At 38.2% G+C, this 25,704-nt stretch overlaps 1 protein-coding gene across 1 annotated transcript in view; it reads right to left on the reverse strand.

Annotated features, from left to right (window-relative positions):
* The window catches only part of LOC150080699 (src kinase-associated phosphoprotein 2-A-like), a 79,707-nt gene extending 54,239 nt beyond the window's left edge, over nucleotides 1–25,468 (reverse strand). Inside the window, exons 1-2 of the mRNA XM_090381930.1 lie at nucleotides 25,109–25,468; nucleotides 12,057–12,320 (exon numbers count right to left, since the gene is read on the reverse strand). Coding sequence (XP_090238056.1) covers nucleotides 12,057–12,320; nucleotides 25,109–25,148 — 304 coding nt within the window. The 5' untranslated portion in view covers nucleotides 25,149–25,468. The remainder of the gene's footprint in view (nucleotides 1–12,056; nucleotides 12,321–25,108) is intronic.
* Between the last annotated feature and the right edge of the window lie 236 nt (nucleotides 25,469–25,704).

Here is a 25,704-nt window from a genome sequence, read left to right on the forward strand (position 1 = left end):
TCTTCAGAGGCAATTTGTGCACCTGTAGTCAAATGTAGTACAATCTTCTCTAGTTTAAGACTCTCTATAACCTCTATGTATTCATAGGCATTAGATATAAATGCCTATGAATACATCAAAATCATTCTTATGATTTAGTCTGTTATGGTAATCAACATCCAAAATGGAAGTGGAAAATTTAACAGCTGTTGTTTTGACAAATTTACATATCACATTCTTATCAAGGAGTACTGACCTCAGTAAATGAGTGTGAGGCACATTTAATTGAAGAACTACGTTTGGATTTTCAAATAATAGCATAACATTAAAAAAACAAACAAACAAAATGCTTTGTGCAACTAAAAGAGAGAGAGAGAGAGAGAGAGAGAGAGAGACAAAGAAACCTTTGCACACGAGAGGATAATGTGCCTAAAATTAACAGCTTGCTTCAACTTAGTATTTCTTCCACTGGAAGTTTGTGATTAAGATGTTTTTACTTGTGGAATTCATTGATTTGTCATATTTCAAAACTTCTTTTGGCTTATGCACTGGATTTGGACATACGTCAGTGCCACTCATTAAGGACTGCTTGTTGTACTTCTCAATTTGGTAATTTTCTGAGAAGTGCTCATATGGCTTTTCTCAGAACTTCTAACATCTTCCCTAAATAGACCTGTCAGAGACAGCCATTGTTCTACCAGTATAGTTAAACAAATGACTAATTACTTGCTCGTATAACATATATAAGGGGAGAGTGGATAAACTTAAACTGAGCAAGAGTAAGGTTGAACAGATCTGAGGAACTTTACTTTCAGCTAGTTGATGTGGGAAGTGTTTTTTTTTTTTTTAAGCACTGTATAAGAGCTCAATTTCTTGCATTACTTACAATACTAATAGCCAAAGCTACACACATGCTTAAAAACCAGTTTTACTTAATAGTGACACCTATTAATTGAAACAGTTTTGCACTTGTTTTTTTTTTAAATGAAAACCTCAAACATGCGTACTTGTTTGGTACCATGTTTGGGGTTTTCATTTAAAAAAAAAAAAAAAAACAGTACTTGGTACCATGCATGGGTTGAAGGTTGAAAAGATGAAAGAAGGCACCCCCTGTCTTTGTACCCTTTCAAAAGGAAATCAAGCTTCTTGAAAGGGTCCAAAGGTGGGTAAACTCGCCTGTGAAATCAGCAAAAGAGTGTCCATATAAGAAAAGACTTTGAATATGTGGGTTGCACAGCTTGAGACCTGATTGAGGTGTTTAAGGCTATGGGAGGCAAAAGTAAAATGAATGAGGATGAAATTTTCACGGATATAAATGATTCTAGAACTAGGAGCCATAATTCTAGTTATGGGGGGATTGTTTAGACTGGATTGCAGGAAGTTTTATTTCAGCCAGCGAGTTATAATTACTGGAATAAGTTACCTAACATGGGTGGTAGAGGCTCACAGTTTGGGGCTACGGGAGGAGGGAAATGCATAAGTTGTCTATTTCCTTTTCTTTTATTATTTATTAATTAGTTATTTTATTATTATTTTACTCTTTTTTTTTATTTCTTTTGGCTGGTGCAGCATAAGCCTTAGGGTTCCTTGACCTGGAGGTTACACATGTTGGAATGCTCTACCAGCTCAGCAGGGACAAACCCTCTACCTATATCGACCATACAACAGATCCAGCCGACCGGGCTAGCCAGGTGGGTAAAGTGCCTGCCTGGCAACCCAAAGGTCGCGGGTTCGAATCCCGCCTCGGGCTTGGATCAAAGTACTGCAAAAACCTTGGAAGGTGCATTATGGCCACAGAAGCCGATGCGCCAACAACTACAAAAAAAAAAAAAAAAAAAAAAAAAACAGATCCATTAAGCAATAGACCCAGCGAGAAAAGAGGACTTCTGACCTACCTACAACAAATTTGGCAGGAAAGGTGAACAGCCTCCACCAAAGGAGAAATAACTCCTTGATGGAGTGTGAGGACGAGAGTTTCCTGTGCGGACGTGCCTTTCTGCCACTCTTGGAACAGAGAAGTTTTTTCTGATTTATTTTCTGCTTTATTAGTTTAAATTGACATATTAACTTATTTCTAGAGTAGCTTTATATTCCTATTTACGGTACTTAAAGTTAAAGTAACTTAGATAGAGATTTGTAGGTATTACTTAGTATCGGAAAGGGTATCAAATCCACGTGTTTATCGTTCATAAACAACCGCCATTGTTACGTGAAAATTAATCAGTAAAATCTATTAATCTTGTCGAACTTCATTGGCAACTAAATTGTACTTTTAACTATACATATAACCACTTAGGTTACGGAACATAATAATTAGTAAAAATAAATAATTAATACATAACTTGATACGGAAGTTATATAAAGGGACTTCGTAGATAACACTCGTTACTGAAACGCGATACAGCATATCCGGAATTCGATAGCATTAGCTTTGTATAGTATAGTGCATAATATAATATTGTCAATTAATCAGTAGATCTATTAATCTTGTTAAACTTCATTGTCAATTAAATTGTACTTTTAACTATATATATATATATAACGATTAAGAGTACAAACGTAACAAATAATTAATACATACTTGATACGGAAGTTATACGGGAAGTTATACGGAAGTTATATAAAGGGAACTCGTAGATAACACTCGATACTGAAAAATAAATATAGCGTTATAACTGTGTTAAGATACAAGGGTTTAAGGTTTTAATTTTGTGATGAAATTGTAATTTTATTGACATTTAAATCGAAATCATGACTCTGACCAGAGCAGCAAAGCAAAAGGCTCAAGCTAATGGGAGTGCTGTGACTCAGGGGAGAACTGAGGGGGCAGTTGCCCTCTGAATCACAGCCTTTTAAGATGCACTGTTTGCTTGATGTTTGCGGAGCAATCGGGTACGGGACATGATACTGCCATGGGGGATGTCTTTGTGTGTGCGCAATGCAAGGAGTGCAAGGAAATTAGGCGACAACTCAGCGTTGTTATGGGCCTATATGAGACCTTGAAGGACAGGGTGGATGCCCTCGAAGGAAATAAATTGAGGGGCCCATCAAGCTCTCAGCTGCCCACATCAACGCCAGAGCTTGCACTTGGTCATCTTGCAACACAGAGGCAGCCCCCAAGGCAGAATGCGCTGGTCCCACAGGAACTAGTAGTTGTTGGTGACTCTATTGTCAGGGAAACGGGGAACATGCTTTGTAAAAAGGATAGGTGGAACAGGACCAGGGTATGTCTGCCAGGGGCAAAGGTTGATGACGTTGTAGAGCAGATATCATCTTTTAAGGGCACAAAAGGTGATATAGTTGTACACGTTGGCACTAATGATATTAAGAGTAGGAGACCTGCGGAATTACTTAACAAGTACAGGTCACTGTTGAAAAAAAGCCGTGAAGTAGGGTTGAATTTGAAAGTGTCTGCAATTCTGCCCAGACACGATAGGAGGGAGTATATGATGAGAGCCTTGTCGAATTCGGCCCTGGAAAGACTGTGCAAGGCTCAAGGAGTAGAATTTTTTTCAGCCTGGACTGTACTTGTTAACAGGAGAGATTGCTTCTACAGGGATGGGATACACTTAAATAGAAAGGGTGCAAGAATATTTGCCGATGCTATCGAGGCAGTGTTAGGTGGGTCGGAAAACTGCTAGCTTGGGGGGAGACAAAGACTAATGGATTAACAGTAGCCACTGGCAGAGGTGAAAGAGATTCTTGCACTGCTTCTATTGGAATGAGCAGAAGCCTGAAAAACAAGATGCAGGATATTTCAGAGATTGCTGGAAGTCATTGTGATACAAGTAAACACATGGGTTGTGTTAGGGTAGCTAAGAATAGAAACAGGTGCATGTATACTTGCGTGTACACCAATGCTAGGAGTTTAGTAAATAAATTTGATGAATTTGAGGTATTGCTCAAAACATCAAAGGCAGATATTGTTGGGATATCAGAGACGTGGTGTCACACAGATATAAGGAATGCAGAACTGGAATTTGGGGAGTACAATGTGTATAGAAAGGATAGACAGGACAGGAGGGGAGGAGGGGTTATGCTGTTAGTTAAAAAACACATAAAATCCAAGGAAGTGAAGCCAGTCGACATTGATGGACAGGGCAGTGTCGAGTCAGTTTGGTGTGACATAAGCATAGGTAAATCAAAATTGAGAGTAGGAGTGTGCTATAGGCCTAATGACTCTGATGAGTATAATAAGATACTGTACGGGGAAACAGAATGGGCCAGTAAATCAGAGAGTCTTATAATGGGGGATTTTAATTTCCCAGATATTGACTGGAATTTGTGGGTTGGTCACTCACACACTAGCAGGGCTTTTGTGGATTTATTGGATGATTGTTTTCTACACCAGCATGTTCGGGAGGCAACCAGAGGGAGTGATATTCTTGATCTGATTATCAGTAGTGATTCTTCATGCATTAGGAATCTGCAGATAAAGGAACCACTGGGTGGCAGTGATCACAGTGTGCTGAAGTGGGATTTACTCAAGGAGGTAACTACCATCAGAGGTAAAGGGAAGGGTTTTTGCTTTCGTAAAGGCGACTATGATGGTCTGAGACAGTATTTAAATTCTATACAGTGGGACCACCTGATGATGTTACCAACAGCAAATTCAAAATGGGAAGCATTCAAGGAACTAATCTTGGAAGCTACCAGGCTTTACATACCAACCAAGATATATTGTTCAAGGTTCAGGCCTAAATGGTTGTCAGATGAACTAATGAGACATATGGCAGAGAAGAAAAATGCATGGGATACATACAAATTAATGGGTGACATCATCATCATCAGCCATTTTCAATCCACTACAGGATGAAGGCCTCTCCAGCAACTTTCCAGTTCCTTCTGTTTTGAGCACTGGCCATCCATTTACTACTCGAAAACTCATGAATTTCATCTATCCATCTCCGCCTTTGTCTTCCAGGTTTTCTTCTAGCCCCTCTTGGGTACCATTCTGTTATTTTCTTAGTCCATCTGTCATCATGTCTTCGAGCTATGTGTCCTGCCCAAGACCATTTTAGTTCTTTAGTTTTGATAAGAATGTCCTTTACTTGAGTTTGCTGCCTAATCCATGTGTTTCTCTTCTTATCTAACAGTCTGATTCCCAATATGATTCGTTCCATTCTTCGCTGTGTAGTTCTCAGCTTCTCTTCCATTCTTTTGGTGAGTACCCAAGTTTCACTTCCATAAGTCATGGTGGGGAGTATACATTGATTCATTATTTTACGTTTCAGACAAACTGGGATATTGCTCTTCAGTATGTGACTATATTTCCTGAATGCTATCCATCCAAAATTTATTCTTCTCTTGACTTCCAGCCATTTATCATTATTACAGCTAATAACTTGTCCCAGATAAGTATATGACTCCACCTTTTCAATTACTGCTCCTTCAATCATTATTTCCCTTTCCGTGGCATACTTGTTCATCATTACTTTTGTTTTAGCCATATTCATCTTTAGTCCAAAATCCTTACTAACTGTGCATAACTGATTAAGATTTTCCTCTAATTCTTTGGGATCGTGGCTTATGACCACAATGTCATCTGCAAATCGTAAATGGTTTAGGTACTCTCCGTTCACATTGACTCCTTTCTGCGACCAGTCTAATCTTCTGAAAGCTTCCTCAAGGGCAGCAGTAAACAGCTTCGGAGATATTGTGTCTCCTTGTCGAACTCCTTTCTCGATTTTAAATTTGCTACTGTCTTTGTCCAGTCTAATAAAGGATGTAGCACTCTCATATATTTTCTTCAAAATCATAATATATGGAGTATCTATGCCTTGTCTTTCCAGTGCCCGAAACATTGCCTTATGCTGTATGGAGTCAAATGCCTTTTCATAATCCACAAATGCCAGGCATAATGGTGTTTTATATTCATTTGCTTTCTCCATTAGCTGTGATATTACGTGAAGGTGATCCATAGTTGAGAATCCTGTCCTAAAGCCAGCTTGCTCTTTCGGTTGATTCTCATCAAGTATTCTTTCTAATCTGTTAGTAATGACCCTTGTGAACAACTTGTAGATATGGGATAACAAGCTAATTGGTCTATAAATTCCAATTTCTGATTTATCTCCTTTCTTATGCAGCAAAACTATGATTGCATTATTCCACTGCTTAGGCATCACACCTTTTCTAATGCACTTTGTGAAGAGCCTTGCCAGTTTTTGTGTTATGTCTCTTCCTCCCAATTTTAACAACTCTACAGTAACTTCATCTTCCCCCGGGGCTTTCCGATTCTTCATTTTCTTCAATGCATGTTCTACTTCATCAGGAAGAATATCGGGTATGTCGTATGTGTTGCTACTTTGCAATCCATCTTCCCCACTGCTGGTATAATTCTCTATAGTAGTCTTCTGCTATTTGAATTATGCCTTCTCTGCTGTTTATAAGTACACCATCGCTATTCTTCAGTTTCAGTATCATTTGTCTTTCTGTATTACTGCTCATGGCTGCTGATTTAAATCCTTTGTTTTCCCTTAATGCTTGTTCTACTTTTCTTGTGTTAAATCTTCTTATGTCCTCTCTGAGTCTCTTTCTAATGGCTTTGCATAACTCAGTATACTCAATTTTCTCCCTGTCAGTGTTATTCTTGCTCTTCATTTGTCGTCTTTGGTTCATCATGACAAGTGTTTCTTGACTAATTTTTTCTTCTTTGGATTTCTGTTTCCCTATAGATTTCTTGGGCTTTATCACTTTCAGAAATTTGTAATATTCCTCCTCGATATCTTGGTCCTGAGCAGTCTGCAGAAGCTCAAACATGTTCTTAAGTTCCAGTACATACTGCTTTTTCTCCTCCTCTGTTATTACAAAGACCTTTGTATTATTTACTCGAGTCAGTTTTTTCCTTTCCTTTCCTACATCTATATCAAGTGTACATCTTACCATTCTATGATCACTTCCAACATTTACCTTATTCAGGACGGTAACATCATTCACAATATATCTTCTGTTAATGAGGATGAAGTCGATTTCATTAGTTGTTAATCCATTTGGACTCTTCCATGTCCACTTTCTGTTCACCCTTTTCTTGAAAAAAGTGTTCATTACTGACATTCCTTGAGATTTTGCAAATTCCACAAGTCTTTCACCTCTTTTATTTCTTTCACCAATTCCAAAATTTCCTATAGTTCCTCTTTCTGCACTGTTTTGCCTTTTTCCAACCTTAGCATTGAAGTCCCCCATAATAATAGTGTAGTGGGTTTTCTGCTCATCTAGAAGACTCTCAATTTCAGTGTACATTTCTTCAACCTCTTCATCATCATGGCTCGATGTTGGTGCATAAATCATTATAATCTTTAGCTTGTACCTCTTAGAAATCTTGAGTATTAGTCTGGACACCCTTGGTGATGTACTTTTGAATTCCAAAATGTTGTTTTTAAAATCTTTATGGACCAGAAACCCAACTCCACCTTCACTCCTTTCACTGTTTCCATTGGTGTACAGCAGATTTCCACTTGATAAACTTATAAGTGATTCATTTCTTCTTCTTGTTTAAGCCAAACCAATGATATTCCAATTCACATTTTCTAATTCCTTTTCCAGTTCTAATATCCTGTCTTCACCGATGAGTGATCGGACGTGACATGGAAGCCTATAATAGATATAAGTTGGTCTGTAACCAAGTCACAAAGGAGATTAGGCAGGCAAAGGCAGATTATGAGAAATCCTTGGCAAAGGATGCAAAGAAAAACAGAAAAGAGTTCTTTACCTATTTAAACTCAAGAAGGAAAGGGATGAATCAGATTGGTCCACTGGATGTTGATGGTTCAACAGTTGAGGATCCAGCTCAGGTGGCTAACAATCTAAACGAGTATTTTGCATCTACATTCACACATGAGGAGTTATTCAGGAAGGGGAATGTCGTAGGTGAAGTTAACATTGGCAGTGAGCTAGATTATTTTCTAATAACTGAGAGGAAAGTGGAGGAGAAATTGTTGAGGATAAACATAAAAAAGGCACCCAGGGTGGATGGGATCTATCCAGTTATATTAAAGGAGGCAGCAAAGGAAGTAAGCAAACCCCTAGCCATAATTATGAGAGCTTCTTTGGACTCAGGGGAGGTACCCATGGACTGGAGATGTGCAAATGTAACCCCAATTCACAAAGGAGGATCAAAGGCTGACACAAGTAATTATAGACCTGTTAGTTTAACTTCAGTTCCAGGAAAATTAATGGAGGCACTGGTTAAAGAAGCACTGCAGGATCATCTGGACAAGAATTCAGTTATAGCTCAGACACAGCATGGTTTTGTTAAGGGCAGGTCTTGTCTGACCAATTTGATTGGATACTATGATGTAGTCACAAAAGAACTGGATGCAGGGAATAACTTTTATATTATATATTTGGATCTTAGAAAGGCTTTTGATACTGTTGCGCATGGAAGACTGCTGCACAAATTGGAGAAGTGTGGCATTGGAGGCAAATTGCTGCTACGGATAAAGGGATGGTTGAGTGGCAGAAGACAGAGAGTGGTAATCAATGGACACTGCTCAACGTGGACTAATGTTATTAGTGGAGTTCCTCAGGGTTCAGTGTTGGGTCCATTGTTGTTTTCTGTATTTATAAATGATATTGATGATGGTGTATCAGGCTTAATGTCCAAGTTTGCAGACGATACCAAGGTTGGCAGGGTTGTTAAGGACACTACTGATACTATGCTGCTGCAACAGGATCTGGAAAGGTTGAGCAGATGGGCTGAGAGGTGGCAAATGAAGTTTAACATTGACAAATGTAAAGTACTACATATGGGAAACAGTAACCCCAGATCAACGTATCAACTCTGTGGTACTACGCTGACAGTGGTAGAGAATGAAAAGGACCTGGGGGAAATTGTGCAGGCAGATATGAAGTTCTCTGAGCAGTGCAGACGAGCTGCAAGAGTAGCTCATGGTGTCTTGTCAATGATATACAGGAATTTTTCTAGCAGGGACAGGGATGTGATTATTCCCTTGTATAAGGCATTGGTCAGGCCACACCTTGAGTACTGTATACAGGTCTGGAGGCCTCATTTCAAGAAGGATGTAGACCTGCTGGAACGAGTACAGAGAAGGGCAACAAGATTAGTGAATGGAACAAAGGGTTGCTCTTACGAAGAAAGACTTAAGTTTTGCAAATTACAGAGCCTGGAGACTAGGCATCGGCGAGGTGATCTGATAGAGGTGTATAAGGCTTTGAATGGCTTGAGCATGCTCAATGCCGATGGGATTCTTCCTCTTGCTCAGAATAATCACCTGAGAAGGCATAAATTCAAATTGAGGAAGGACGGATGTCGGATAGATGTGCGGAAATTTGCCTTTAGCCAGCGGGCAGTTGGTTTGTGGAATAGACTCCCATCGCTTGTTGTTGAAGTTGATAGCCTAAATAAATTTAAGGCTCAGCTGGACAGGTATTTCGAACGAACGGAGCTGTGAAATGGGAGTAGTGGTTGTTTTTTTTTTTTTTTTTTTTTGGCTGATGCTGAATAAGCTTGCTTTCTTGCATCATATGCCTCTACTAATGCTAACTCGAAAATTTATACTGGACATCAAAAGAGTATTTCCCAAGTCCCCGACCTGCTTTTCTCCAGAACTACAACCTACCTATCTTCTAACTGGACATTGTGCCATCTGCAACAAACTCACCATGCTAGGCATAAAAAAAACAACCCTCTATATACCTGTGACTCCCAAGAAATCTGGGACCACTTGATGTTCAACTGTCATCTGTACGAAGACCTCCGGGCCCTTCTCATCACTCAGCTCCAGTACAATCCCAAGAACCAGGAACATTGCCTACTTGATGACGAACAGAACTACAAACCATTCACAAAGTTTGCCCAAGAATTTTGAGTACAAGATTATGGCTTGACAGCCTGAGTGACAGCCTTAATAATGACATCATCAGTTGACATTACATCTGAGAAACTAGCTACAAGAATACTGTAATTATATATATACCTCTTGTATATATATATAATTACAGTAGATCATTCTTTGTGGCCTCAGTTTACAAACTGTCTCAGAAGAGGCAGGTTGTAAGCTCACTTAATTACTAATTATGCTGTAGAGTACAGTTGCCTCTACAGTATAGCTGGTAACAAAATTTTAGCATAAAACTCATTAACTTGGTAGTGTAACTGTATATTTCTTAACCCAAAACTTACTCTTTATACCTTCAGTCTTTTGTTAAACTTGTGAAAAGTAATTTAGATTACTGGCAACCCAAATCTGATTAGTTTCCTATGAATTTTAAAAGTAGTATTCATTAGTTATAGAAAAAAACCATTAAGAATAAAATTTCAAAAGATTAAAAAATAAATAAATAAAAAATAATAATGTAGTGAGTTAATGTAGGTTTCTATAAGTTTTTAACACAGTTAACATTCACTTATGTTTATTAGTTTTTTAACATGGGAATTTAATTGTAGATAATTTATTAGTGTATACTTAATGTTATGCAATTCAAATTTTGTTTTGTTAGTTTCATTGTATATAACTTGAACAGAATTAAAGTACCAGGTGATTATAAAATAAGTTTCCCTATTCAGGAGACCCTAGTGTCAAAATGGTTAAGAGTTTTGACACTAGGGTGACAGTAGGGGAGAAATTGGCACTGTAAACATGAAATAGAATACTTAACTTAAGATTAGATTTTAATATCAGAACTTGGAAATCTACAGACACTGTTCTGTGTGCGCTTTCCTTCACTTGAGATGACATTCTGAAAATGGAGAGCTGCATGTGACACAGTTTCGCACAGCATCTCATTGGGGATGTTGGCTACATGCTGTTTAATGCTTGCTTTAAAATTGACAAGCATCTATATGCCACCACAGTAAACTTTGTCTTTCAGGTACTCCCCTAGCCAGAAATCACAGAGATTGAGATCTGGTGATTGGGCTGGCCAGAACTGCAGAAAGTCTCTAGAAATTATGCAATCATTTCCGAATGTTGAACAGAGCAGTTCCTTCAATTGTCAACCAACGTTGTGAGGGGCACCATCTTGCATTAACAATACGGCATCCAAGCATTGCCTTTCTTGCAGAGCGGGAATAATGTGATATCTTAGAAGAGCACAGTACCATGCACTAGTTACCGTACATCTTACGGGGCCATGAGGTGTAGACTCTTCAAAGAAAAATGGTCCGATTATAAACTCTGCTGTGAATCCACACCATACTGTAACATATGGACTGTGTGGTGGTCTTTTGTGCACAGAAGATGGACAAGAAGTTCCTCATATTCGGCAGTTTTGTGCATTTACAGCCCCATGAAGAATGAAATGTGCCTCATCAGACCACAAGATCATTCACGCCCAAGTATCATCAAGTTTCATACAAGCCAGAAATCGTAAAGCAAAGTCTATTCATTGTTGCTGATCACAAGACTTTAGTTCTTGCACTACGTGAATCTTGTACGGGAACCAGTGTAAAATTATTCAAAGCACTTTACGTACAGTAGACAAAGGAAGGGTCAAGTCTCTTGACACACTTCTGGCACTACTGACTGGTAGTGTTTCGCATTCTGACCATTGCAACCACCACTTCATCCCCTGCCTCGAATTACACCTAACTCCCTGGTCATTTCAAATTTCTTTTATTAGTTTTCAAAGCCTCGCTGACATCAAAGGTCCTTTACGTTTCCAATATTCACATAGTGCTGCATTAGCATTCCTATTTTTTGTAAGAGTCATGATGGTTATTGATGGTTGGCCTTTCTGCTTTTATCTAACAGGATGTCATTTGTGTAAGCAGCGTGTCTTGAAGTAAATGACAACTTTTACATATGTGCAGTGCTGTATTTCCCCTGGTGGCAGAAATTTGAATTAATTTTTTTTTCCTTCTACAATCCCCGTACCCTAAATGACATATCCACCGATTTTCACAGCGCTAACTGTAACTGTTTTGACACTAGGGTCTCCTAAATAGGGAAATTTATTTTATAACCACCCGGTATTTAGTCTCAGCATGGTCAATGGTCTACAAAATTTAATGCATATCATATTCCTGACCTTAGAGGTTTTTTCAGTGTGTGTGTGTGTGTGTGTGTTTGGTAGGAATCACTGATACCTCCATAAAATTATCAATGAAAGTTACAAACCTGAAGATGTATTCTGAGACTGAGTGTGAAAATTTCTCTGCATGTCAATATATGGAGGAGGACTAGATGGTGGTCTCATATTTTCACTGGATATATTACTAAGATGTTTTACTTCAGGAAATGATTCTGGGAGTGAAGAAGGAAGTAATGGAGGATATTCTTGTCGAATATGATGGAGTTTAATAAGTAAGCCTTCTTTATGTGACAAAGCACCAGCAGTTAACACCTCATTACTTAATGTAACTGTTAGGAATCTATGAACATCTGCGGAACAAAATCAAAAATTAATTCAATGTTATTACAGAAGAACGCTTGGTTATTTTCTCAAATATTTTTAATAAATTAAAAGCACAAACTACAAAAACTAATTCATCACATTCTGACTACTGAATCACAAACTACAAAAACTAATTCATCATATTCTGACTACTGAATCAAAACAGACTAAATAGATTTTGACTAGTGTACAATAACAGCAACAAAAAATGTTAAAATATTTTATTCTAACACAGAACACCTATAAAACTAAACTATGGTTCTAACATTAATTATAGTGAAACAAAAACATGTGGGGGAGGTATAGTGAAATGTCCCTTAAGTATTCTACACCAATATTTCCCAGCCATGAATCATGATCCACTTGAGAACTGGAACTGTGGAAAATAGTAGGCCATGAAATTTTTGATAAAGCATTAGGTTTGCATTAAAAAAAAATTATATGTAATAAGAGATAAGTACTTTTTCCCTTAAATTATAAAATCTGGATATGGAAATTTAAAGTGATTAAATAAAATATAAAATGTATTAATAAATAAGTACTCTTTTGTTACCTATAGTTATTATACCTTGGATAAAAAAAAACTGAGAAGATAAAAATGACAGACTGTAGATTTTTTTTTTTTTTTTTTTTTTTTTAATAGTTCAGGCAGGTTGCATAAAAAATGCTGAGACATTCGTATCTACCAATGCGAAACAGGCCAATCCATTTGTTCAGAACTATATCCACCAACCAAGAAAAAATTTGAATATTATAACATATTCACAAAATAAAGGTTGATTTAATTCAACTAATACCATACAAGCAGGAGATTATTATTTTAATAAATATTCAATAATTACATTTCAAGCTTATTAAATCATCTTCATAATCAGATCATACCTCAGTCAAATGTTACTCACTCTCAGTTTCAGTGACATGGGATTCACTGTTTCAGACAAACTTACAAGGAAATATTTCAGCAAGAGCTTAGTTTATCTCATGAAAGTTTCATATAATATAGAATGACAGTTTAATGAAAAATAGATTCAAACATTTGTTGTGAATGTTCCTTGCAGAACTGCCTTTGTAAGTACTGTAATATTTTCTGCTTATATTTCACTTTTCATGGCTTCTCTCAGAGTATATTTTGTCAGTTTTAAGCACATTAGCATAGTACACTTATTGTCTTCACCATGTGTGTTGTCTCCATCCACATGCAACAGCTTAACCCCCAGTGGATGGCTTTTCGTGAAGTTTTATCTGGACTTTTAAAAATATTAGTTAAGCTATTCCAAATTTTATTAAAATCAGACCAACGGAAATCTGGCAATTATTTCTATATATATATACATATATATATATTTTTTCCATCCTCATGTAATAACTTGACTCCCACTGGTTGGATTTTCATGACATTTTGTATTTGGACCTTTTAGAAAGATTTATGAAGTCATTCCAAATTTCACTAAAATCAGGCTAATAGAAATCTAGCAATTATTTCTTTGTTTGTCCAACTGCACATAATAACTAGACTCTCAATAGATGGATTTTCATGAAATTTTATATTTCACTCTATAAGAATGATTTGTCAATCATTTCCAAATTTCACTTAAATTCGACCAATGGAAGCCTGGCAATTATTATTTATTATGTTCCATATATAGATTGTCATAATTTGGTAAGTTAAAATATTATTTTATGTTTATTTTTAATAAATTATTTAAGCTGCAAATGACTATACCATGAGTGTGACGATCGAAAACACATTTGCACAAGATTTAACAATATTAGTGTATATGTTATATGAAGAAAAGTTTTTTGCATTTACAGTAAAATGGGCAAGCGAGATAGAGACCAGAATCGTAAACATCCTAGTGGATCTGAAAAAAGAAAAAAATTTGCAAAAAAACAAGAAGCAGCATCTAAATTGCAAAATGTAATATTGAAATTTGTTACTGTATCAAATTTGGAAACACCGAGCAATGACGAAAAGCTGTGTCAAGACTATGCCAACAACACCAATGGTAGCAGTTGCTAGTGAAGAAGAAATAGGAGATCAAGAAATAAAAGAACACACGAGAGAAAAAGAAATAGGAAGTCAAGAAATAATGGGTCAAAAGTGAAAGATATCAATAAAGGAGTTCAGGCATGGTTTTTGAAGGAAAACCCTAAAAACCCCATTTCATCCATCCATTCACTCCAAAAGACTGTTCAGTTCTTCCTAAAATTTATTTAAGCTATCAACTACCCACAAGGTAGTTGGATAGCATAAATAGCTTACTGTCAAGGGCAAAGTGAAGGGATTTTGCTTTTGTAAAGGTGAATATGAATAGTTTCCGGCAGTTTTTAAAATCTATTCAGTGGGACCAACTGAAGATATCACCCATAGCAAATTTTAAATGGGAAGCATTCAGGGAATTGTAGAAGCTACTAGTCTTTTTACACTGACTAAAATTCATGGTTTAGACCTAAATGAATGTCAGATGAGCTGTTGAGACTAGTGCCACAAAAGAAATATGCATAGAATTCTCATAAATTATCATGCAACATAGAAATCTGCAGTAAGTATAAACTGGTCTGCAATCAATTAAAAAAATTGGTTAGGAAAGCTAAAGCAGATTATGAGAATTCTCTGGAAAAAAAAATGCAGAGCAGCAAATACTTCCTCACTTTGAGAACCTTGGTCATTGCATCATGGTGGCCTATCAGATGGTCTAAATAATAAGATGGGTAACTAGGATACAGTGACCAAGGAACTGGATGCAAAAAATAATTTTGAAAACATATACTTCAATTTCAGGAGGGCTTTTGATGCTGTTGCACATAAGGGACAGCTGTGCTGATTGGAGCGGTGTGGTATTGGGAGCAGGTTTCTGCTGTGAGTAAAGGGATGGTCAAGTGGAGGATGAGGGAGAATGGTTATTAATGGGCACCGCTCTTTGTGGACGAATGTTATCAGTGGTGGCCTCCAGAGTTCAGTGCTGAGCCCATTTTTGTTTTTGAAATTTATTAATGATATTGATGAAGGTATAACAGGCCAAAGTTAGCAGATGATACAAAGCCAAAGTTAGCAGATGATACAAAGGCCGGCAGGGTGGTTAATGAGAGTAATCAGGGTGAATACTGCAACAAGATCTAGGAAAATAGCAGATGAAGTTTAACACTGACAAATGCATAGTACTGCTACCCATGCAGTACCATGGTACTACTGCACATGGGTAGCAATAACCCCAGAAAAACATCAACTGTGTGGTACTGCACTCAGGGTAGTGGAGAATGAAAAAGACCTATGGTAATTGGGCAGCCAGACATGAAATTCTCTGAGCAGTGCAGACATGCTGCCAGACAGCTCATGGAGTTCTGACAGTGATATACAGAAACTTGCAGGGATAGGAGGTGACTATTCCTTTGTACAATGCCATGGTTAGGCCACCACATCTTAAGTATTCTATACATGTCTGGAGGCCTCATTTTAGAAAGGATGTAGATCTGCTGGAATGAGTGCAGAGAAGAGCAACCAGATTGGTGAAGGAAACAAATGGGTACTCTTACCAAGAAAGGCTCCAGTTCTGCAGATTGCAGTATCAGGAGACTAAGCACCTGCAGTACTGACCTGATTGAGGTGTTTAAGGCATTGAATGTATTGAGTAAGCTGAATGTGAATGGCATTCTTTCTCTTGCTGAGACTACACACGAGGAACATAAATTTAAGTTGAGGAAGGGTGGTTGCAAAATAGATGTGCAGAAGTATTTCTTCAGCCAGTGAGTGGTTGATTGTTGAAACAGGCTTTCATTTGTTCTAGTAGAAGCAGATGATGTGAATAAATTTGAGAAAGAACTAGACAATTTCTTGGGGGTTATGGATGGTTGGTTTTTTTTTTTTTTTTTTTGGTTTATGCTATATAATAGCATAAACCAAAAATATATTATATAATAGCTCACCACTTTTTTTGAATCATTTGCCATTACTATTACTACTACTACTACAAAGACAGATGAAGTTTTTTCCAGCAATCAACCACCCGCTGGCTAAAGACAAATTTCCGCACATCTATTTATTCTACAACTGTCTTTCCTCAATTTGAATTCCATGCCCCCCACCCCACAGGTGCATAATTTGCACATTATACACCTCAATCAGATCACTTCGCAGGTGCCTAGACTCCAGACACTACAATTTATAGAACTCAAGCCTTTCTTAGTAAGAGCAACCCTTTGTTCCCCTCTTCAATCTCGTTGCCCTACTCTATATTCGTTCGAGCAGCTCTACATCCTGCCTAAAATGAAGCCCCCAGACCTGTATGCAATAACTCAAGGTGTGGCCTGCCATTACTTTATACAAAGGAATAATCACCTCCTTATACCTGCTAGCAAAATTCATGTATATCATTGACAAGACCCTATGAACTGCTCCTGCAGCATGTCTGCACTGCTCTAAAAACTTCATATCTGACTGCACAATTACCCACAGGTCTTTTTCATTCTCCACTTGCCTCGGACACACAGTAAGAATGGCACTCTGGAATTACTGCTACCCATATGCAGTACTTTGCATTTCTCAATGTTAAACTTCACTTGCCACTTCTCAGCCCATTTGCCCAACTTTTCTAGATCCTGTTGCAGTAGTGTGCTGTCATTAACAACCCTGCCAAACTTCACATCATCTGCAAATTTGGATGTTAAGCCTGATATACCTTCAACAATATCATTGATAAACAGAAAACAACAATGGGCCCAACACCGAACCATGGGGGACTGCACTAATAACATTAGTCCACAAATAGCAATGTCGACTGATTACCAATCTCTGTCTTCTCCCACTCAACCATCCCTTTATCCACAGCAGCAACTCGCCCTTAATGCCATACTGCTCCAATTTGTATAGCAGCCTTCTATATGTAACAGTATTGAAAGCTTTCCTGAAATAAAAGTATATGATATCAAAATTATTTTTTTGAATCCAGTTCCTTTGTGATCACATCATAGTATCCAATCAAATTAGTCAGACAAGACTTCCCCTTAACAGATCCATGCTGTCTGAACTATAACTGCAGTCTTCTCTAGATGATCCTGCAGTGCTTCTTTAACCAGTGACTCCATAATTATCCCTGAACAGAAGTTAAACTGACAGGTCTGTAACTACTCGTGTCACCATAAAACCATTGAACCTTCTTTGTGAATAGGAAATACATTTACATATCTCCAGTCTGTAGGAACCACCCGAGTCCAAGGATGCTGTCATAATTATGACTCTGGGTTTGCTTACATCCTTTAATATAACTCGATAGATCCCATTCACACCATGTGCCTTTCTTATGCTTAACTTGAACAATTTCTCCTCCACTTTGCTCTCTGTTATTACAAAATCATTTAGCTCCCTGTTAAAATTTAATAAGCCTCTGGCCTCCACTTCCTTACAGAATTCCTCATGTGCAAATGTAGATGCAAAATAATCATTCAATTTGTCAGCTAGCTGAGCAGGATCATCAACAGTCAAACCATCGATATCAAGTGGACTAATCTGAGTCATCCCCTTCCTTGTAGCGTTTACATAAGTAAAGAAGTCTTTGCTGTTTTTCTTTGCATCCTTTGCCAGTGTCAGTCCTGATAAGACTTATCTTATATTCCACAATTACTAGCGGGTCTTTTTCATTTTACACTACTCTGAATGTAGTATCACACAGTTTGTTAATCTGGGATTACTGCTACCCATTTGCTGTAGTTTGCATTTGTCAATGTTAAACTTCAGCTGCCATTTCTCCGCACAACAACCTAATTTTACTGATCTTGGTGCAGTAGCATACCATCATTAATCACCCAACCAACCTTCGTATCATCTGCAAACTTAGACAAGCCTGATATACCTTCATCAATATCATTAATAAATACAGAAAACAACAATGACCCCAGTTTCAAACCCTGGGGAACTCCACTGATATTATTAGTCCTCAAAGAGCAGCATATATTGATAATAACTCTCGACCGAACTTTCAATTAGGGTGAACCCTCCAGACTGTCAGTGAGAAAGCAGTGATTGACCGGTGGAGACTCAGCCTACTTACTTATTTCCCCTTGTTCTCTGTACCGTGTCATTGCAGGGTTCATCTTTGTGTCACATTATTAACTCTGGAGAGTAGAAATCACATGGCTGAATATTAGTGAGGGTCTGGGAGTAGCAGTCCCCCCAAAAAAATTTATTTATTTATTTAATTCTGTTGCAGGAATTTTTTTTTTTTTTTTTCCCTTTGTTCATTTGTCACATGGTGGATGTCATCATGCTGCTGCTGCTGCTGTGAATTTTTCTGTTTCCCTTTGTTTGTTCAAAATGTCACCTGATGATAGTGACATGACTGCCCTCCCCCTCTCCTGAGTTATCTGATTGGCTGATTAAGAAAGCATAACTTCCTTCATTTCCATTTTGGATTGCTAATTCAATTGTGATTCAATTTTTGTTTTCCGTGGTTCTGAACAGATGTCCTTGTGCTGCAGCCATGATTTTTATTATGTTTCCCTTTGTTTTTTGCTGTTCAATCCCGGCACAAGTGACTGCAAAATTGTTGTATGGTTCGGAAAAGGACCGATATAAGGCTGTAACTGACTGCTGTATATTGGTTGTATATGATAGCATCTGAATTTAAGTGTTTTCAGTGTGGAAGTACAATAAGCTTGGCCAAGTGTAAGGATTGTATGGATGGTTTTGAATAGGTTTGTTGAAAGAAACTGTTGGCAACTGTCATATACAAGCCAGCAGGTGAGGACATTGATTGAGGGGTTCCCACTGATCAGGTGAGTGTTTGCTTTGTCTTTTTTTCGTGTTGATGTTTTTTTAGCAGCAGTAATTGTACGACTTGTTGATGTTTTTTAGGAGTAGTAATTGTATGACTTGTTAGTCTCAATCCTAAAAATTTTTAGAAATTTTTTTGTTTTTTGCTTTACAGCAATTGTGCTCTCTAGAGTTAATCACGTGACACAACAATGAAATCTGCAATGCCACAGTGAGAAGAGGGGGAAGCAGTGAGGGAATGGAATCCCCACCATTCAATGACTGTCTTCTTTTCGCTGCCATTTTTGGAGGGTGCACCGTAATACAGGGTGGCCACTGAAAGACTGAAGGGTTTGAAAAAGTCATAACTTGTTCATTTTTAATCTTTTTTATTTTCTCTTTTTACAGGTTATAGAGCATCCCTGGGAGATTAAAATGGCTACGTATGATGTCCAGCAACGAGTAAAACTCGTTGGGTTTTTCTATTCCAGTGAAAGATCAACTATTGAAACTCAGAGAAAATACCGGCAACATTTTAAAGTCCTCCTAGTGATAACATGATTCGGAACCTAATCGCCCGGTTTGAAAGAACTGGATCAGTCGGCGATCTTCTGGTAAGAGGTCCTAAGCACCCTGTGCAAACTGACGCAGCGGTGGAAGCTGTACGGCAGAGTATCCTTGAGGATCCATCTGCCTCTACCCATTGTCGCTCTGCTCAACTAGGCATCGCCAGAACATCGCTTCAGAAGATTCTGAAAGGGTGGGCAGTCTTTCAGTGGCCACATTTTAATCTCCAAGGGATGCTCTATAACCTGTAAAAAAAGAAAATAAAGATTAAAAATGAACAAGTTATTAATTTTTCAAACCCTTCAGTCTTTCAGTGGCCACCCTATATAATGTTTTACCCAAATCGCTGTCCTCTCCCACTCAACCATCCCTTTATCCATAGTAGCAACTTGCCCTTAATGCCACACCACTTCAATTTGTACAACAGTTTATTATGTGCAACAGTATTAAATGCTTTCCAGAAATGAAAGTATATAAGATAAAAATTATTTTTTGTTTCCAGTTCCTTTGTTAGTGGATCATAGTGTCCATTAAATTGGTTTGACACAGTCTCTAAGGCGCCTCCGTAGCCAGGAGCAACAGTGCGTAGCACACGCTTTTTGATTACATATTTGGTGGTCACGGGTTCAAGCCCGTGACCACCAAATACGGAGGATGCGGAAAGGTCAGGGAATAACCACTGCATATCCCTGGAGCAATATGGCCTTAGTTGCTAATGCTCCTAAAAAACCAAATAACAACAACGACACAGTCTCCCCTTAACAAACCCATGCTACAATTGAAGTTTAACTGAACTCCTGCCTAGATGGTCCTGCATTACTTGTTTAACCAGACTCCATTATTTTCCATGGAACAGAAGGTAAGCTAACAGGTCTGTAATTGCTTGTCACTCTTTGATCCCCCTTTGTGAAATGGGGATACATTTGCATATTTTGAAATGCACTGCTTGTTTGAAGTTTGTGGATAAATCAGGAACGGGACATGATATTGTCAATGGGAATGTCTTTGTGTATGTGAGCTGTAAGGAGCGTAAGGAAATCAGGCGACAACTCAGCGTTGTTATGGGCCTATATGAGAGCTTGAAGGACAGGGTGGATGCCCTCAAAGGATTTAAATTGAGTGGCCCACGCCAATGCTAGAGCTTGCACTTGAACATCACACAACACAGCGGCAACCCCAAGGCAGAACGCGCTGGTCCCAAAGGAACTAGTTGTCGGTGGCTCTATTGTCAGGGAAACAGGGAACATATTGTGCAAAAAGGATATGTGAAACAAGACCAGGGTATGTCTACCAGGGACAAAGGTTGATGACGTTGTAGAGCAGATATCATCTTTTAAAGGCACATAGGGTGATATTGTTGTACATATTGGAAATAATGATATTAAGAGTAGAAGACTGACAGAATTACTTAACAATTACAGGTCAATGTTGAAAAAAAGCCGTGAGTTAGGGTTGAAAGTGTCTGCAATTCTGCCCAGACAAGATAGGAGGGAGTACATGATGAGAGCCTTGTCGATCAAATCAGCCCTGGAGAGACTGCAAGGATGAAGGGGTAGAATTTTTCTCAGCCTAGTCTGCGCTTGTTAACAAGAGAGATTGCTTCTATAGGGATGGGATATACTTAAATAGAAAGAGTGCAAGAATATTTTGCTGATGCTATCGAGGCAGAGTTAGGTGGGTCGGAAAACTGCTAGCTTTGGGGGGAAACACAAACTAACAGTAGCCAATGTCAGAGGTGAAAGTGATTCTTGCACTGCTTCTATTGAAATGCAATTGAGCAGCAGCGGCAATGGGGATTTCCAGGACTGCTGGGAGTCTTTTTTTTTTTTTTTTGGTAGTTATTGGCGCATCAGCTTCTGTGGCCATAATGCACCTTCCAAGGTTTTTGCAGTACTTTGATCCAAGCCCGAGGCAGGATTCGAACCCATGACCTTTGGGTTGCCAGGCAGGCACTTTACCCACCCGGCTAGCCTGGTCGGCGCTGGGAGTCATAGTGCAACAAGTAAATACATGGGCTGTGTTAGGGTAACTATGATTAGAAACAGATGCATGTATATTTGTGTGTACACCAATGCTGGGAGTATAGTTAGCAAATCTGATGAGCTAGAAGTGCTAGCCAAGACATCAAAGGCAGATATTGTTGGGATATCAGAGATGTGGTGTCACACAGACATAAGCAGTGAAGAATTGGAATTTGGGGAGTACAATGTGTACAGAAAGGATAGACAGGGCAGGAAGGGAGGAGGGGTTATGCTGTTAGTTAAGAAACATAAAATCTAAGGATGTGCATCCAATTCATGTTGGTGGACAATACAGTGTTCAGTCTGTTTGGTGTGACATAAGCACTGGGAAAGGAAAAATGAGAGTAGGTGTGTGTTATAGGCCTAATGAATCTGATAAGTATAATGAGCAATTGTGCAGAGAAATAGAGTGGACCAGTAAATCAGAGTGTCTTACAATGGGGAATTTTAATTTTCCAGAGATTGGCTGGAATTTGTGGGTTGGTCCCACACACTAGCTAGGCTTTTGTGGATTTATTTGTTTTCTAAAGCAGCATGTTCAGGAGGCAACTAGAGGAAGTGTTACTCGATCTGATTATCAGTAGTGATTCTTCATGCATTAAGAATCTGCAAATAAAGGAACCACAAGGTAGCAGCAATCACAGTGTGCTGAAGTGCGATTTACTCAAAGAGGTAACTACCATCAGGAATAAAGGGAAGGATTTTTGCTTTCGTAAATGTCACTACGGTGGGATTTGAGACAGTATTTAAATTCTATATGGTGGGCCCAACTGATGATGTTACCAACAGCAAATTCAAAGAAATAATGTTGGAAGCTACTAGACTTTTCATAGCAACTAAGAAATATTGTTCAAGATTTAGGCCTACATGGATGTCAGATGAACTAATTAGACATGTGGCAGAGAAAAAAAATGCATGGGATACATAAATTAACAGGTGACACAGAAGCCTACGATAGATATAGGCTGGCCTGTAACCAAGTCACAAAGGAGATTAGGCAGCAAAGGCAAATTACGAGAAATCTTTGGCAAAGGATGCAAAGAAAAATAGCAAAGAGTTTTTTACTTACGCAAACTCTATAAGGAATGGGATGAATCAGATTAGTCCACTTGATATCAATGGTTCAACTGTTAATGATCCTGCTCAGTTAGCTAACAAACTAAATAAATATTTTGCACCTACATTCACGCATGAGGAATTATTCAGGGAGGGGGAATAATAAAGGTGTATTAAACACTGGTAGTAAGCTAGATAATCTTGTAATAACTAAGAGTAAAGTGGAGGAGAAACTGTTGAAGATAAACATAAGAAAGGCACCTGGGGTGAATGGAATCTATCCAGTTATATTAAAGAAGGCAGCAAAGGAAGTAAGCAAACCCTTAGCCATAATTATGACAGCTTCCTTGGACTCAGGGGAGGTACCCATGGACTGGAAATGTGCAAATGTGACCCCAATCCACAAAGGAGGATCAAAGGGGGAGACAGTTAATTACAGACCTATTAGTTTAGTAGTTCTGTTCCAGGAAAATTAATGGAGGCACTGGTTACAGAAGCATTGCAGGATCATATCATATAGACAAGACTTCAATTATAGCTCAGACACAGCATGGGTTTCTTAAGGGGAAGTCTTGTCTGACCAATTTGATTGGATACTATGATGTAGTCACAAAGGAACTGGATGCAAAGAATAATTTTGATATCATATATTTGGATCTTAGAAAGCTTTTGATACTGTTGCACATGGAAGACTGCTGCACAAATTGGAGCAGTGTGGCACTGGAGGAAAATTGCTACTATGGATAAAGGGATGGTTGAGTGGGAGAAGACAGAGAGTGGTAATCAATGGACACCGCTCATCGTCGACTAATGTTATTAGTGGAGTCCCGCAGGGTTCAGTGTTGTGTCCATTGTTGTTTTCTGTATTTATAAATGATATTGATGATGGTATATCAAGCTTAATGTCCAAGTTTGCAGATGATATGAAGGTTTGGCAGGGTTGTTGAGGACAGTAATGACAGTACACTGCTGCAACAGGATCTAGAAAAGTTGAGTAGATGGGCCGAGAGGTGGCAAATGAAGTTTAACACTGACAAATGTAAAATACTACATATGGGAAGCAGTAACCCCAGAGTAACATATCAACTGTGTGGTACTACACTGACAGAGGTAGAGAGTGGAAAGGACCTGGGGGTAATTGTGCAGACAGATATGAAGTTCTCTGAGCAGTGCAGATGGTCTGCAAGAGTAGCCCATGGTGTCTTGTCAATGATATACAGGAATTTTTCTAGCAGGGATAAGGAGGTGATTATTCCCTTTTGTATAAGACCACACCTTGAGTACTGTATATATAGGTCTGGAGGCCTCATTTTAAGAAGGATGTAAATCTGTTGGAATGAGTACAGGGATGGGCAACAAGATTAGTGAATAGAACAAAGGGTTTCTCTTACAAAGAAAGGCTTAAGTTATGCAAATTACAGTGTCTGGAGACTAGGCACCTGCGAGGTGATCTGATTGAGGTGTATAAAGCCATGAATGGTTTGAGCATGCTTAATGGTGATGGTATTCTTCCTCTTGCTCAGAATAATCACCTCAGAGGGCATAAATTGAAATTGAGGAAAGACAGTTTTAGGATAGATGTGCGGAAGTTTGCCTTTAGCCAGCAGGTGGTTGAGTGCTAGAACAAACTTCCATCTGTCGTTGTAGAAGTTAGTTTAAACAGTTAGTTTAAACAGATTCAAGGCAGAACTAGACAAATATTTGGAGGGGGTGGATAAGTGAAATGAGAAGGGGGTGTGCTGTTTTTTTTTTTTGGCTGATGCTACATAAGCTTGCTTTCTTGCATCATATGCCCTTGCTAATACTAATATCTCCAGTCCGCAGGGACCCCCTCTGAATCCAGATGCTCTCATAATTATGGCTAAGGGTTTGCTTACCTCCTTTGCTGCCTCCCTTAATATAATTGGAGAGATTCCATCTGTCCCAGGTGACTTTTTTTATGTCCATCCTCAACAATATCTCCTTCACTTTCTATTTATTTCTTTCCATTAATATATTTCAAAGTGTAACATGAATGATAACAAAAAACAAATATTTTATGTATCTGCAGTGAGACAGCTCTCATAAAACTGATTGTAACAGTGGCAGCTTATTGATAAATCCTATTTATAAAAAAGTATGTCATTAATTAATTTTACTTTTAGGTGTAAAAAAACATATATTTGTAATTTCTCTCCTCTGCAGATTCCAGAAACAAATAGCATAATAACCTGAACGTGTAATTTCTCCTAGCTTCAATCTGAGAAGTCGAATTGAAATTGCAAATTAACCCATTTTTACTTCTTGAAAACTTCAAAAAACCGATATAATCACTATGTTTTATGGAAATTGCGAACTCAAAAACAGTAAACTGTTCCTTCCTCCTTTTAAAAACAATTTTACTTACCTTCTAAAATGTCTCGAATTGTTTCGTGATATTTTGACATTCTGTGCGTCCAAGTCGAAAGAGTAATTTAAAATATAGTAAATAAAAATGCTCAACAAAAACTATTTTTGCTTTAAATTTTCCACAAAAAAATTTCATCTTTTACTAAAGGCTCTGCAACACTCCCGTGATTTGACATTCCGCATGTTTACATAGATATACAAATTTACAGTAAAATAACCAAAAATACACATGCTCAAATTCACAAACAAATCTCATCTTATTTTCATTTTCAGAGACTTCAACCGTTGACCCTTATTGCCAATACAAAATATATAAACAAACCCTATGTGTACACGGGATCAGGCAACTACTGTTAACGCCATTCGTAGCAGAAAGTAGTAGTTCGTGTAAAGAACGCCAGGAGTATTAACAGATTTTGATATTGATATCAGTGTTATATTCGCGCACAATCAATAGTAGGAGCGGCATATAAGTCAAGTAAGAAAAAGGCTATTAAATTAAAATCCTGCCCGTGGTGGACGAACGAACTGAATGTCCTACGACGGGCTAGGAGACAGTACCAGTTACATATCTTTTAAAAAGAAACCTGGCGA

The sequence above is a fragment of the Mastigoproctus giganteus genome, chromosome 9 (genome assembly GCF_048544385.1).
Source record: "Mastigoproctus giganteus isolate SK-2022 chromosome 9, ASM4854438v1, whole genome shotgun sequence".
NCBI lineage: Eukaryota > Metazoa > Arthropoda > Arachnida > Uropygi > Thelyphonidae > Mastigoproctus > Mastigoproctus giganteus.